At 36.3% G+C, this 16,526-nt stretch overlaps 1 protein-coding gene across 3 annotated transcripts in view; it reads left to right on the top strand.

Moving 5' to 3' along the window:
- LOC134842269 (UDP-glycosyltransferase UGT4-like) overlaps positions 1–11,104 on the top strand; it is a 29,472-nt gene extending 18,368 nt beyond the window's left edge. Inside the window, exons 2-6 of one of the 3 annotated variants that reach the window (XM_063858536.1) lie at positions 6,193–6,602; positions 6,688–6,770; positions 6,843–6,934; positions 9,777–10,001; positions 10,206–11,104. In XM_063858536.1, coding sequence (XP_063714606.1) covers positions 6,193–6,602; positions 6,688–6,770; positions 6,843–6,934; positions 9,777–10,001; positions 10,206–10,786 — 1,391 coding nt within the window. In that variant the 3' untranslated portion in view covers positions 10,787–11,104. Of the gene's footprint in view, positions 1–4,615; positions 5,437–6,192; positions 6,603–6,687; positions 6,935–9,776; positions 10,002–10,205 lie in introns of those variants that run through there. The other 2 variants (XM_063858537.1, XM_063858535.1) reach the window with 2 other exon arrangements.
- Positions 11,105–16,526: the final 5,422 nt, after the last annotated feature.

Here is a 16,526-nt window from a genome sequence, read left to right as displayed (position 1 = left end):
AAGATGTTTCCGAAGGTGTTCTTCATTCTTTCTGAGAACGATGATGACGTTGTTTGTTTCCCAGTTCCGCCTGCCATCATAGTGTTGTCTGTCGGAGATCTTCTCGTTGCCGCTACTTCAGTTGAGATGTCGGACAGTTCCGACATCTCTTCCCGATCCAATGTCCCGGTGGAAGTGGCAAAATCATGGCCTTGTTCTACCGGGGTAGATTCACTCGCCAGCCTTCTGCCTCTTCCTTCCAGTCCATTTACTTCCTGGTTGTCATTCATGGTCTGGTCCGTATTGACCTCCACTTCTAACAGTTCTCTTCGCTCTTCTGAGGTCTTCTGACTTCTCGTTTCAACCATTCTGCCTGAAACCGTCCCCCTTTTGTCAGACCGGGATCGCTTGATCCAATCCACAAAAGGATCGGTCATCGTTTTTCTTTGTTTCTCAGGTATGAATTTCCTAGAGCTATTACCTCGTTTTGGTATCCTTGACTTGTCTAGACTCATTCTCTATTTGTCACTTTCCAATGCCTACTCTTGACTCAATTGCTAGAGACCTTATAGTTTTATTAACAATAATAATGACCCAACACAATTAATTTCACCAGATTCTATTAAATAGTGACTACGAATCCCTGTATGTTGTCAGAGTACAGTTTGTATAAAATTTATTCACACTAACCGATTATCGGTCCAAAGATCTGGAAACTAGCATAATATGATGTTATCAGTCAATTTAAAAGATAGTGTATTCACTACCCAATCAAGCACAGTTTACGTTGATTTAAAATCAAAAACAAAAATATATATTGACACAATATGAATGTATATATAAAAAAACGTATGTGTCTTGTATTCTTAGTCGGTCGCAGTACAATAGTCAAACCTGTCTTTTAAAGAAAAAGCTTTTCCTGCTTGGTGCTGCACCAAACAGACAAAACTTTGAAGGCAGTAATTTTCTCAAGTGGGCGTCTATTGCACCCACCGAGTACTGTGTTACCTATCTGCCTTCGGACTGCCCGAGCTAGACCTACTAAAATCCTCAGGGCAGTCGCTTTTCCCAAAAACGTATTATGTTTCAATCCACACCAATGAGTCACGCTCTTTTTAATTTAGACTTAGTGTCGCGAATATCCGAGTTCGGACCTGTTTTGTATTAGTCTGGTTCTTTTTGAAAGGCAAGTTACCAGTGCAGTCACTGATACCTAGCCTGTGTATTAATAACCTAATACTTCTCGCTTTTTAGTCTTTCTTTCGTTTACCTAAGTCCTTAATAAAATAATACCCCTCCGGATTGGCACAAATAGGACCCTTCCGGATTGATAGAATCTAGACCCCTCCGGATTTGGACCCCTCTGAGTTGGTTGATACAAGACCCCTCCGGATTCGGACCCCTCCTAACTTGAAAAATCTTTGACCCCTTCGGATTGGGAGCCCTCCGGTTTTGTAAAAGTGGCTTTTCGGAGATTTCCTTTTTTCAACCTATACCCCTCCGGATACGTTCTCCGATGCAATTATGCTCTTTCAATTAACTGGGAAGGGTATGTACTACCTTCCTAGACCCTTCCGGATTGAAGTTAAGCCTCTTATTTGACAATTCACGCTAACGGTGAAGGGTCTTATCGCTGGCCCTACTTCGGCTCGATTAAGCTTTTGCTGTGCCTTTAGCCCTCCCTTTTGGCCTAGAACGGCCTAAAGTTACTTTATTCAACCGCTATTACCTTTTGGTAGGGGTCTAAGGGTTTTTCAGAAAAATTTGTAAAACGTGAAGGGTGTACCCCTCCGGATTTGTGTAATTTGCTAAAAACAATCTCAAAAAATTTTCTCGCTGGCTTTTTCGAGTAATTCTCTTTCCTACTAGTAAGTTCAGCTAATTTCTGATCTAATGGTACCAATATTAACCGGATCTGTCCAGCTGTCGAAAAGTTATTAGCCAAAACGTCTTTCTTGCAAACTCAAAAAATTTCTCATTTATAGGTTCCACCTAACTTTTTCCGCAATTCTGGTCCTTCCGACCTAAAAATTATTGATCCGAGCTCAGAAGGCCTATACTCTTCTAGTTCAATTCAAAAGACCCGATCTAAAACGCTTTGGCAGAAAAAATTTGCGAAAAACTATGCTACCTGGACCCCTCCGGATTGATGAATCCACCAAATCAAACACGTTATGTTCGATTTCTCTGTAACCCGGAAGGCTTTCGGGTAGCGGGTTTTAAAACTCGTAGATTCACTAGTGGACGTTGTCCGAACAACTAATTTTACTGTCGTAACTCAAAAATTTCAAAAAATTTTCTAAATTTATAGTGTTCCGTTTTCTCAAAAATCACGAAAATTCGGTTTTTGGTTCCAAAATAGTTCCAACCACTTTCGAACTAAACTTAACCGGTTCTATCTATTATGGTAGTGCAGTTACGTTGTAACACACTAACTTAGCGCTTTTTTACGTTTCAAAAAATATCGATATCTCAAAAATCGCGACTTGTGGGGGGATCAAAATATCGCTATTTTGACCCTAAAAACCGGTCTGTTTTCGTTGTTTTTCACTGAAAAACGATATAAGACTAATAATATAGGCTATATAAATAATAATATTAGTAATAATATACCCCTCCGGGTTTCCTCAATATCCGAATTAAGGTGCTTAACTCGGATATTCGCAGTTCGGTGAAGGGTCACTACAGTGCAGCACTGTCGAGCCCCCCACAGATTACTATCTTACTTTTTGTACCAAAAGGGCTACAAAACTTGTTAACGATACCCAACAGTCGATTGTTGTTGTCGTTGAGCCCCTTCTTGTTGCTCCTTGTACTGCTTGCCGGATCGGTCTTCACCCAAGACCCTTCCGAATTGAGCGCAAATCAGCTGACCCTTCCGGATTGAGCGCAATTTATCATTAACGTGCTTAAATGCTCAAATAACCCTACAGTACAAGCCTCACAAACGGGCTACAAAACTGATCGTAACGATCCTGACTGATATAAATGCCTGTAACAACAATATATCTATCAACAACAAACGGGGGTTCGGATCACATCTTGTCTGGGGGGATGATTTCTACTGATTTTTTACTTTTTTACTGTTTTTGGTTTTTTCGGCAATTTTTTATGTTTTTTGTTTTTCTTGGGTACTATACTACTTTTTGTTTGGTTTTACTTATATCTTTAAGTGATTTTGGTCACAAACCACTCAGGGGATGAGGGAATGGCCGATCCCCCCACCCTTCCTGGTTCGTGAATTTTCGGTCTTAACTAAGTTAAAAAGCTATTCACGGTAATCCGGAGGGCTTCCGCGCTCCGAACTACCCCTCCGCCCCCGGCGGTTTAGGCCTAATAAGGGCGTTAGTGTGAGCATCCGCTCGGCGCGGAGTGCTCGTTAACGGTTCTGCCGGTCATGATGTTAAAAAGAATAACACCCAGAAGCGCCATAAAAACATGTATGTAACATTCGCCCGGAAGATACATATCGACGGATAACAAAACTAAGTCTTAAGACGACTGGCTAACGTCTAAACAGAGCTTTGCATGCTTTTCACCGTCTCTACCAAGCCAGTACTTTTCGGTGGTCTTTCTAACATCGGGTCGACAAAAACGTTACTGTTCTCCGGCTTCGACCAGAACGCTCAAGTTAACTTAATTACATGCAAATAGTGAGCTCACGGCTGGGTCTCAGTATCCCCAGACCACGAGGTCACTCCTAAAAACAGGGTTACTACTTATTATATTACTATTGTTTTTGTTCAGTAGATAAAAATCATCATCTCCATCGAAGATGGATCAACCCTTTCCCCCAACTCCTAGCTTCTCATCCTTATCAAAATGAATCTAGATATTAATTAAATTCAAGTCAGGACATGACAGGAAGCTAAAAGTTTATGCAACAGGATAAAAGTTCTAGTTCCTTTACCCTTCCGGATTGACGAATCCGCTGAATCAAGCTCATTAATCTTGATTTCCTCCTAATCCGGAAGGCTGTCTCTTACCCTTCACCGTTGTTCGCAACGGCCTTGCAACTATTGTAGCAGCACAATAGTTGCAACTCGGAACGTTCTCTGCAATCTGCTGCTGTTTTTCAATCACGATTGTCGTTGCTATCGTCAGCGCAACTAATGTTGTTGTTGTGTTTTCTCTCTCGTTTTTTGTTAAAATGGCCGTTTCAGCATTTCTCAGAAATGTGACGTCATCATTCGAATTTTTGAAATTTTAAAATACTAGAATATTCCAGCCCTCACCGTCTGGCCAAACGTTCCAATAACGCTCTTAGTTCTTAAAAACCACCAATCCGGAAGGCTTACTGCTAAAATTCCGAATTCTGCACAAATTGCATTTTGGCCATTCTGGTCGAATGTCACAAATGTTCGACAAAAGGTTTTTTATTTGTTGTTGTTGTTGTTGTTGGGGATTCACAGCACTGCTGTTGGGATTCTTGGTCCCGGCGTCTTCTCTAAAACAATGTCCACTTGTTTCTGCACGTGATACAATCACAGAATAATTGCCACGTGCACGTTGTCATTTCTGAAAATCTCTCGTTTACAAATTTCCACATCGTGTTTAAAATTCTCGTCTTGAGGCCGATTCGTTTATCAAAATGAATATATGGTTCTAATCGATTTACCGATTATGGTTTCTCGCTTTTTCCGTTCTCACTTTTCGCATCTCAAAAATTTCTGTATTTCTAGCCCGTGTGGTTCGCCTGTTTAACACTATTTCATTTCGTTCATTAGAATCAAGACTGGCAAGAAGTAAGATGTTATTTAGCTGGATGAACATGGGCAGGGGTAAAATGTTTAGCAAGCGTAGTTCGTTGATGTACACTCCCGTTTTATTTCCAGTGATCCAACGGATTACTTTCTTTTGAAATCGCTCCAACTGCAATTGATCCCCCCTCGATATATGTGTACATGAGAGTCCGTATAATAACACTGGGAGTATTAGTGACTTATACAGACCTAACTTTACAAACGTATTTATCTTTGCTGATAGGTTTCTTCTCAGGAGGTACAGTACTTGGTTTGCCTTCTTTAATCTTGTTTCAAAGTGTACCTTCCAACTTAAATCGCCCGTGTACCTTCCAACTTTCTGAGTCTATTTAAAGATACAATACAAAACGATACTTTTCCCGATACTCAAAAGCTATTTTCAGAAAAAATGATACCGATACCACTTAAGCAGTAAAAACGATACCGATACCGATATTTCAAATTAGATGCCCGATACGATGTCGGTATCGAAGTCGCTGGTCGTGACGAGAAGAAACAGAGAAGATCGAGTGGACCAGAGTGAACCTTCGGTGGAAAGGTGGACAGCTGAAGCTGCCCAATAGTCCAAACAGAACACTTGTGTCTTGATTCAAAGCTTATTCACTTCAAACTTCTTGAGTTAAACTTGATTACCGAATTAACTCTAGAGTTGCTTATTAATTTAGTTACTCGATTCTAGAAGTCGTGTCAGTATGTAAGTAACCAATTTAAATACTTGAGTGTGTTTTGACCTAAGCATGGGGGCGTTCTTATTTCTGGATTCGGGGGTATTTTAGTAGAAACCTTTAAGCCGTAACGCGGACTGTAGTCTCATGTCGCAAGTGAACCGAATTGGCTCCGAACGTTTGAGGTAGAAAAACACAAGAGATAGTGTCCCTGACTCTTGAGCCAATGGTTATAGGGCCTATTTTTCTTTAACCTCATATGTGACTTAGGTAGGCGACTGTTACATTTAATTTATTTTAGAGGTTAAAAGTATTATAATCTAAATAGTAATTTTAGAAGTCAAATGTGATTGGCTAATTTCTTACATGTTGGTTTAGAACCAAAAATGTATGTAAATTATTGTAAATAACATTTGTAAATTGATGTTTAATTGACATTTAGATTAGTTTATTGGAAAAATCCTGATGATGCACATAATTGCGAAAACGTGTGAAATTTTCTTTTTTATCAAAATCTCTGCAGCTGGTGTACTTATCTGATAGACCCGTAGCCTCATCAGGCTAATCTTTTTGATTTTCTTTCAACTCCGGTTTGTTGTGCGCAGGTGTTACAATTCGGTTACAATGATAACTTTGGACCTTATTTACAAAAAAAAAGCTAACAGAAGAAAAAAAATTCTTTTTTCAGACACTTAAGTTTAATTAGCCTGTTTTTGTGATCTCGAAAATAGCTGGTTGATGGGCAGATTATTCACAAATAAATTAATTGCAATATGAGTTTTCAGGTATTATACGATCTTTGACTGAGCGGAAGCATAATGTCACATTGCTTACAACAAATATGTGCTCCGAACTGGTTGAACAGTTTGCACCTAATGTGGCGGCTCTTCACGAACTTCAAGTCATCCCGGAACACGATTTCTCAACGAATGTCGTAGCACAGTTCTGGAAGATACACTACATTATGCATGCAAACGGAACCGTTCTTTTGTACCACGCCGTCGATGATTTTCTGAAATCGTCGGAAGTCGTTTTCGATGGTATGTTCATTGATTTGGTCGCAAATGGAGCAGCCATAGCGGCCAAAAAACATAAAATTCCTGTTGTCACTCAGTTCATGGGGCCGATCATGGAACCCTACTCAGAGAAGCCTCTTTATTTCGATAGGCACGAAATCCCCACCGAGACACCGTGGGTGCGTAGTTTTCAAACTGATTATATTAAAAATTGTTAAGATAGGCTAATAGGAAGAAGTTATGAAACTTAATTGTTTTGTTCAGGAGAAACCGAGTCTGCTTATGGCATTGATGAGTGCTTTCTTTAGCGGTGTTTATGATCTTGCAATTTCGTACCCCATCTACCGGTCAGTCAATCTAATACACGCGGAAAATGGTTGGGATAAGGTTGACTACAATAATGGACTGTGGCCTTTCAGTTACACTCAACAGTTCTCCATGTACATAGCTCACGGTGCTCAACCAATTATTCATCCGAATGGATTCAAAATGGAAAACGTGATTTCAATTGGTAAGGAAGTTTTTTAGTTGCCTCGCAAAGTTAGAAGAAACTCGAAGAATTTATGTGAAGAAATTATGTGAGTTTTCAAGCTACACGGCGTGGTGGTTTTTCAAGCTAAATTTTTTTTACCTTGAAAATAGCTTGTACATGGTCAAAAAATGGTGGTCATCTGACTTCGTCAGCGAACAGATAGTTTTTGAGCTTGACTGCATTTTAAATGCCCGTTCAATGCGATTTTTTTATGTTACGTGTAAATTTATCAACTCCGTCAATATACCAGTTTTTTCTTTTTAAGGAGTCGAAGAACGTATTTCAGTTTTTTGTATAGGTCGTGATGGTTTTTTTCTTTTTTTTTCAGGCTCAAATATACTTTTCCGCGATTTGACTATTGATTTCTTTTAATGTTCAGTTCAATTATTTTGTTAAAAGCAAGGAAAAATCCACTATCGAACTGCTAAAGTGTAAATATCACGAAAAACCTGATCCACTTCTAGTTTCGAAAGTGGAATTTAATTTTCAGATTTCCCATCGAAATAAAAATTGTTTTTTTGATCCAGTTTTCTAAAATTGGGTTTATTTGATCAAAATAGTTCCATTCATGAATTGCTCTAGTAATTCAAAAAGCTTTAAGGGCATCTATTTTTTCTTCGAAAATCTAAAGTTGAGATTTTCAAGGTAAAAAAAAATATATTTTTTTGCTTACTTGCGTTCATTGACTCTTTTCTACCTGTACGTTGACTATATATATATTTTTTCGGCTTAAAAGGTTTTGACTTGTAATATATCGGCTTAGAGGCTTCTTTTTCAGTCGTTTGAAGAACTAAATTGTTTCATCTAAATGCGTTGATGGGGATTCGGCGCAACGTGTCTGCTCAAGAATTGTCGGTTTTGTTACCGCCTTATAAGTTCGTTTCGATGTTTATGAAACAATTAAATGTCTTACTGTTTAGCATATTTTCTTGAAAAGATTTTTTATACAAGTCGCAATCAAGACAAATGTAAGAAAAGTTTGGTTAGATCGTATTTCAGTTTTTGTATAGGTCGTGATGGTTTTTTTTCTTTTTTTTTTCAGGCTCAAATATACTTTTCCGCGATTTGACTATTGATTTCTTTTAATGTTTAGTTCAATTATTTTGTTAAAAGGAAGGAAAAATCCACTATCGAACAGCAAAAGTGTAAATATCACGAAAAACCTGATCCACTTCTAGTTTCGAAAGTGGAATTTAATTTTCAGATTTCCCATCGAAATAAAAATTGTTTTATTGATCCAGTTTTCTAAAATTGGGTTTATTTGATCAAAATAGTTCCATTCATGAATTGCTCTAGTTATTCAAAAAGCTTTAAGGGCATCTATTTTTTCTTCGAAAATCTAAAGTTGAGATTTTCAAGGTAAAAAAAAATATTTTTTTTTTGTTTACTTGCGTTCATTGACTCTTTTCTACCTGTACGTTGACTATATATATATTTTTTCGGCTTAAAAGGTTTTGACTTGTAATATATCGGCTTAGAGGCTTCTTTTTCAGTCGTTTGAAGAACTAAATTGTTTCATCTAAATGCGTTGATGGGGAATCGGCGCAACGTGTCTGCTCAAGAATTGTCGGTTTTGTTACCGCCTTATAAGTTCGTTTCGATGTTTATGAAACAATTAAATGTCTTACTGTTTGGCATATTTTCTTGGAAAGATTTTTTATACAAGTCGCAATCAAGACAAATGTAGGAAAAGTTTTGTTAGATTGATTTTTCGATATTTTTTGAAAAATATTGAGTTTTTCTTCGGCCTCTTCTGCTATCTTGCCTTGAATTTCTACGGCCTCATATCTGTCGGTTACCTTGTCATTTTATGTTCGTGTTGTATTCGAAAAGTGAGCAGCTTCGTTTAGCCACTGTTTGTAAAATTTCTGCAGGTAATTCATTTCCAAGATTTCGGATTTTGCAATTTTCCGATTTTTTTGAAATGTTTTGAAGTTTTTCGATTTCGTGGTTCATGTGCGAGTAGTGAAAGTCATTCTCTTTTTTATCACAGGTGGTGAGCAGTTTTGCTTCGCCACTGAATTAAAGCTTTTTTGGTCGTGATTCTAGTTCCAATGAGTAATTATAATGAAAATTTCACTTTCGAAAAAAACTGGAGAAAAAAATTAAGAACATTAAAAAACTGGAGAAAAAAATTAAGAACATTACATTTTTTCAATGGTAAAAACAGCGTCTGCGGCATACTGAGGAATGTGCGCTGCGACCGCCTTCTCTGGGCTAAATATTGATTTTTGGCCTTATATTGGGGACTAAGAGGGTTACCTTTTAAATAATAAAGTCTAACATAAAAATAGTTGGAATTTTGTAATAAGTGGTTTTAAAGATTAAATTCACCTTGGTATTGTATCGCTAAAAAGCTCCCAAATGTTACGGTTTATATTTTGAATTAAAAGTCACCGACCTAATTTTGAAAACTTTGAATGATTTGTCTATGTTGGAGCGAAGTTGCAGTAAAATCTAATTAAGATCTCAAATGAATTCATGGAATTGACAAAATTATCTTCGCGTGTATTTAGTTTTTGCTCTGCTGGAAAACTTTTTTTTACTCCTAGAAAACTAGTTTTTGAAGGTTCCTTTGCGCTTCCTTGGAATTGCAAGGATCTATTTACAGTTTCTATTCATTTTTCGTAGAGGGGTCAGAAGTGGTAGCATATTAAAGCATAGTGTATCATAGCAGGAAACTATTCGATTTTCGCAATTTCTTTTGTGGATTTCTTCTTCAATCAGGTTTGAACATTCTGGGCTACTTGCTCAGCAGTCGGTTATTCTTGTTTTTCTTTAATTTTGGATGCTGTTGTTTCTAATGGCTTCTGTATTTTAGGCTTTGTTCCTGACAAGTTGATGTACTCGGAGTTGACTCGGGAGCTGACTGATTTTATAGAACAGGCCGATGGGCCAGTTATTTTCATCAGCATGGGCACAGTATTTATGAAGAATGCAGACGAATTGATAAAGTTCTACGAACAGCTGAAGAATCAACGGAACTTTTATTTTATTTGGGCTGTAAAGACAGCGATGATTGAAGACCTCGGAATAACGACAGAACGTTAGAATGGTTTCAGTTTTTTGTGTTATTGAGCGCAAATATTGCAGATAAATTTTTACCGGGTTGCTGGGCATTAAATGATAGATTACTTTTAAATTTCGAAGTTTTTTCAGTTCATGGTAAAATTTCTGCTTAATTGTGTTAGAACACCCTGACCGTATTCAAAATTGTTTTTTTTTGCCGCTAAAATTTATAACTGTTTAGCCGTCAGCAGTGAGCGTCTGTTTGTTGGGCGATATCTTCCACAGGGGAAGATTCTGCAACACTCCAAGGTGAAGCTGTTTGTCACCCACTGTGGCTCTAATTCAGTTCAAGATAGTGTCTATGCCATGAAGCCCATGATCACTCATCCCGGTTTCGGAGACCAGGTGTACCTTTCTAACATCATTCTGAAGTACGGACTGGGAAAATACATGGTCAATTTTGACTATGGAAATATGGAGTCACTCATTATTGAGTTATTGGAGGACAGTAAATACACGCAAATGAAAGAAAAGTTGAGAGTGTACAGAGACAACCAGATTGCGTTGGGTGGCTTTACGAAAGGCGCAGAGGTTATCGAAGATGTCATAAGTGGAAGATTGAAAATAAACACCAATGTAAAACCTGAACAGTTATTTGGCATTCATCTGTTTGGAATTCGAGCGACTGTATTTGGCGTTCTTGCTGTTGTTCTCGGATTTTTTTGCTTGGGAGTGATTGCAGCTCTGAAATTATCAAAGTTTATGGTGAAGACTTTCTCAGGGAACAGAAAACCTCACAGCAAACAAGCCAAAAAAGACTAACTTTTATTATTTGAAAACTTCGTGATCATTGTTTGGAAGAAACTAAATAAATGCATCTACTATTCTATCAAGTTGGGTCAATCAGAAACAGCCGCTTTTTTCAAGAAAAGGCGGTTAGTTCGTTGAACTCGAATGAATCATTCCAAGTTTACATTAATCCTTTATGATATAGTTCGTTCGTTGAACTCGAATGAATCATTTATCGAGTTTATATTCAAAATTTACATTAATCGAGTTTACATTCAAAGCTTACATTAATCCTTTATCGTACAAATATTTTATGTTTGAAGTATTAAGTCTTTATTGCTCCTCTTTACACCAGCGAATCCAGTTTTTTTTTCTAGCACAACTTCAACTCGTGCTCATTTGCTCCATTGCAATCTAAAAAATGAAGATGTAATATTACAAAAAATGCCTCGCAAATTCACATGTTTGAAACCTCAGGAGAAATTTTGCGTGTCACGTGTGATTCACATGCTTACACAAGCGAAGCTTAGTCTATTATTACGTATATTTTTTCGAACCTTAGTCTCAATTAAAAAAGCTCATGTAGTGGCGCTTTTGGTATACTTCAATTTCATCATATTTAGGTCTATTTAAGCATTGGCAATTTAAAAGCATATGGTGTTGCTTTAATTTTGGCTAGTGTTAGGTCCTGTTTAAAAATCAGGTATTATGAAAATGCATGGGATTTATTGTTTTTTTTTTGCAGTTGTTTTTTGCGAGACTTTGGAAAATTTTAAATTTTTTGCTTTTCCGCTGGCTTTTTATCCTAGGGCCTTCGAAAGTTTAACTGGGGGGATTTTTGACCTATTTATTTCATTTTCTCAAATATGCACAAATCTGAGATCAAAAGAAAAAATCAAAAGAACAAAGCATGAGAATCTTGCCTTCTCCAGCGGTTATTCCTAAATTTGTAGAAAACAGTTATGGCCTCAAACTAGCCCATTTTTCGACTTTTTGTTTAATTTTTCTCAAAAACTACCATACCAAATTGGAGATTAAGGGTGTAAGCGAAAGCAAAAAACCAGTTATGTGAATCTTCCCTGCGAAACTTCGTTTTTTTTTCTTAAAAAACTGACCTGCTGTTCTGAGGTTGATAGTTCACTCAAACTAACATGGTGCTTAGATTTTCCCTGCGTAATCTGTTTCTCCCCATTTTTTGTAGAAAAGCTTTCTGGAAAATCCATTTTTTTTTTGCCGTTTCTAAAAACTTTTATCATTAATCTCGAAAAATACTAGCTAAATCTGATATTATGGGTTCAATCTAAAAATCTGGCAGTGGAGTTTTCCTTGCATAAGAGGCTGTTCTCATGCTTAAGTTGAGAAAACTTTATGGAAAAGTCAATTTTTATTTTTTTGATCGTTTCTTGGAATCTTTTTCACTTTTCCGAAACTACCCAGCCAAATCTGAGATTAAGAAGTCAATTGAAAGAGCCAGTAGTAGTTTTCTCCTCCAAATAAGCGCCTTAACTCCTGCTTAAGCAGTGAAATTACCATGTTTTTTTTCTGTAATATCATTTTTTTTGAAATTAACATATCAGTAGAATATGTTTTTTTAAAAATGTTAAAACAGGTACATCGAGCATTAGCTCGGTCACTAGCTTACTTCCAAGTGACCGTGGCGCAGATGTAAGACGGAGTGACACTCCTAATTATCAGGTCAGAGATTCAAATCCAGAACATTGAACTACCTTTTTTGCTCAAAATTTGCTGCTTTTTTGGTGGCTAGTGTTAGTAAAATTGGATGCGGTTTTGGAAAAGATGTAGAACTTGAAACTCCTTATCTCAAAACTGATATTCAAAATTTTTTGTCAAGGTGTTTTTCAGTTTTTTATTTTTTCCTTATTTCACTGTGTTTTGTTAGCTTGCTAAGTGCTTTTTTTGCATTTTCATTACCTGTGTTTGCAAAGCGCAGCTTCGCCTCTGGCATTACCTAAGCAAAGCGTAGTCTATTATTACGAAGATTTTTTTAAAACTAAGTTGAAAAAGAGTGCTCATTTGGGGTCACGTTTGTTATATTTCTTTCTAATGGTATTTTAGCCGATTTAAGCATAGACTATTTAATTGCAGTTGTTGTTGCTTTTTGGCTAGTGGTAGATCGTATTTTAAAAAATGAAAATGTAGGGATATGTTGTTTTTTATTTTTTTTTGCGATGTTTTTGAAAATTTTTAAAATTTTTGCTGAAATTGGTAGCCATGGTAAAAACTGCTGCTTCTCTCTGTGCCTGCGTTATTTGCTAGTCTGTTTTGATTTTACTCCAAGTTAAACAGCCTTTGAAAGTTTCAGGAGGGGATTTTTGACCTATTGGCTTTAATTTTGTTTTTTTTTCTCAAAAATAAAAGCACGAACCTGAGATGAAGGTTGCAACAAAAAGAACAAAACATGGGAATCTCCCCTTCGCAAGCAGTTTTCCCCAAAATACTGGCAAAAAGTTATGGCCTCAAACTAGCTCATGTTTCGACATTTTGGTTAATTAAAATAACTACCCTGCAAAATCGGAGATAAAGGGTTTAACCGTAAGCAACAAATTAGTTATGTGAATTTTCCCTGCGCTATTGGCTATGCCCTGCGTTTTGAAAAACATATGGCCTTTAAAATTGTCCAATTTTTGCATATTTAAGCATTGGCAATTTAAAAGCATATGGTGTTGCTTTAATTTTGGCTAGTGTTAGGTCCTGTTTAAAAATCAGGTATTATGAAAATGCATGGGATTTATTGTTTTTTTTTGCAGTTGTTTTTTGCGAGTTTGGAAAATTTTAAATTTTTCGCTTTTTCGCTGGCTTTTTATCCTAGGGCCTTCGAAAGTTTAAGTGGGGGGATTTTTGACCTATTTATTTCATTTTCTCAAATATGCACAAATCTGAGATCAAAAGAAAAAATCAAAAGAACAAAGCATGAGAATCTTGCCTTCTCCAGCAGTTATTCCTAAATTGGTAGAAAACAGTTATGGCCTCAAACTAGCCCATTTTTCGACTTTTTGTTTAATTTTTCTCAAAAACTACCATACCAAATTGGAGATTAAGGGTTTAACCGAAAGCAAAAAACCAGTTATGTGAATCTTCCCTGCGAAACTTCGTTTTTTTTCTTAAAAAACTGACCTGCTGTTCTGAAGTTGATAGTTCACTCAAACTTACATAGTGCTTAGATTTTCCCTGCGTAATCTGTTTCACCCCATTTTTTGTAGAAAAGCCTTCCGAAAAATCCATTTTTTTTGCCGTTTCCAAAAAACTTTTATGACTAATCTCGAAAAATACTAGCTAAATCTGATATTATGGGTTCAATCTAAACATCTGGCAATGGAAGTTTTCCTTGCATAAGAGGCTGTTCCCATGCTTAAGTTGAGAAAACTGTATGGAAAAGTCAATTTTTATTTTTTTGATCGTTTCTTGGAATCTTTTTCACTTTTCCGAAACTACCCAGCCAAATCTGAGATTAAGAAGTCAATTGAAAGAGCCAGTAGTAGTTTTCTTCTCCAAATAAGCGCCTTAACTCCTGCTTAAGCAGTGAAATTACCAGGTTTTTTTTTCTGTAATATCAGTTTTTTTGAAATTAACATATCAGTAGAATATGTTATTAAAAATGTTAAAACAGGTACATCGAGCATTAGCTCGGCCACTAGCTTACTTCCAAGTGACCGTGGCGCAGATGTAAGGACAGAGTGACACTCCTAATTATCAGGTCAGAGATTCAAATCCAGAACATTGAACTACCTTTTTTGCTCAAAATTTGCTGCTTTTTTGGTGGCTAGTGTTAGTAAAATTAGATGCGGTCGTGGAAAAGATGTAGAACTTGAAACTCTATATCTCAAAACTGATATTCAAAATTTTTTGTCAAGGTGTTTTTTCAATTTTTTTCTTTTTCCTTATTTCACTGTGTTTTGTTAGCTTGCTAAGTGCTTTTTTTTGCATTTTCATTACCTGTGTTTGCAAAGCGCAGCTTCGCCTCTGGCATTACCTAAGCAAAGCGTAGTCTATTATTACGAAGATTTTTTTAAAACTAAGTTGAAAAAGAGTGCTCATTTGGGGTCACGTTTGTTATATTTCTTTCTAATGGTATTTAAGCCGATTTAAGCATAGACCATTTATTTGCAGTTGTTGTTGCTTTTTTGGCTAGTGTTAGATCGTATTTTAAAAAATGAAAATGTAGGGATATGTAGTTTTTTGTTTTTTTTGCAATGTTTTTGAAAATGTTTACACTTTTTGCTGAAATTGGTAGCCATGGTAAAAACTGCGGCTTCTCTCTGTGCCTGCATTATTTGCTAGTCTGTTTTGATTTTACTCCAAGTTAAACAGCCTTCGAAAGTTTCAGTAGGGGATTTTTGACCTATTGACTTTAATTTTGTTTTTTTTTCTCAAAAATTAAAAGCACGAATCTGAGATAAAGCTTGCAACAAAAAGAACAAAACATGGGAATCTCCCCTTCGCAAGCAGTTTTTCCCCAAAAATACTGGCAAAAAGGTATGGCCTCAAACTAGCTCATGTTTCGACATTTTGGTTAATTAAAATATATTCCCTGCAAAATCGGAGATAAAAGGGTTTAACCGTAAGCAACAAATTAGTTTTGTGAATTTTCCCTGCGCTATTGGCTATGCCCTGCGTTTTTAAAAACATATGGCCTTTAAAAATGTCCATTTTTTGAAATTTTGCCCGTTTTTTTTTGAAGATCGTTTTTTCTTCGAAAACTAACCTGCTAATTCTGAGATTGATATTTAATTCAAACTAACATGGTTTTTGAATTTTCCCTGCGTAATCTGTTTCTTTCCATTTTTCCGTGTAGAAAAGCTGATAGGGACTTCGGGAAAATCCATTTTTTGAAGTTTTTCCCGTTTGTCTTAGGAAATTTCATCACTATTCTCGAAAACTACGCTAAATCTGACATTGTGGGTTCAATCTAAAAATCAGGGCGTTCATTTTTCCTCATTTTACTTTGTTTTGCCATTTTTCAGCTCTTTTTTTTCTTCGCTTGTGTTTGCGAAGCGCAGCTTTGCCTCTGTCTCGATCATCTAAAGTTACATGGTTTTAATTAAATTATTAAGAATCACCACAAAATTTTTGACGTAATTTTTATGTTGCTCATTTGATTTTACATATTTTCTCATGTGAAATCACATGCCGGATTTCAAACGTTGAGTGAAGTCTTACATGATTGCCTACGTATATTGTTATATTTGAATATAATTGCATGTGTATATCACTTGAGCAAAAATGTGAATTTACGTAAATAGACATGCGGATTCACATTAGGATAAAAGTGAAATCAGTTGAGAATTCAATTAAATTTTGACAAAAAGTCGAAAATCAGCCATGTGATATGAGCCAACGTGTGAAATCATTTAAACAATATACAATGAGGTAAAAAATTTCGTGGTAATATTTATTAAATTAAGTTAAGGAACATGTAGTCTTACATGATTGAACATATGAATCACGTGTGATACGCAATTTCTCCCAAGGCTAAAATCAAATGATCCGCTAAATTTGAACTTACTAAAAAGTTAAAAACAAAAGTTGAAGTTTTTAAAAACAAGTCATTATTTTTTTTATATTTCCTTGCGTCAATTGACTCGTTTCCATCTGTCTGTTTGGTCTGCTCATGATAAAAACTCTATTCTAGAGGAACTACTCTTTTGAAGCCTATTCGAGGCTGCAATCGATTTGGCAATCAATGGTTTAATGTTATTTAGCTTAGCATCATCTGGTGATAATTGGCTTTCAAATCGTGTTTCTTTTCAGATTC

This window comes from Symsagittifera roscoffensis, chromosome 3 (genome assembly GCF_963678635.1).
Source record: "Symsagittifera roscoffensis chromosome 3, txSymRosc1.1, whole genome shotgun sequence".
In the NCBI taxonomy this organism is placed as follows: domain Eukaryota; kingdom Metazoa; phylum Xenacoelomorpha; order Acoela; family Convolutidae; genus Symsagittifera; species Symsagittifera roscoffensis.
This window is presented reverse-complemented; position numbering and strand designations above follow the sequence as displayed.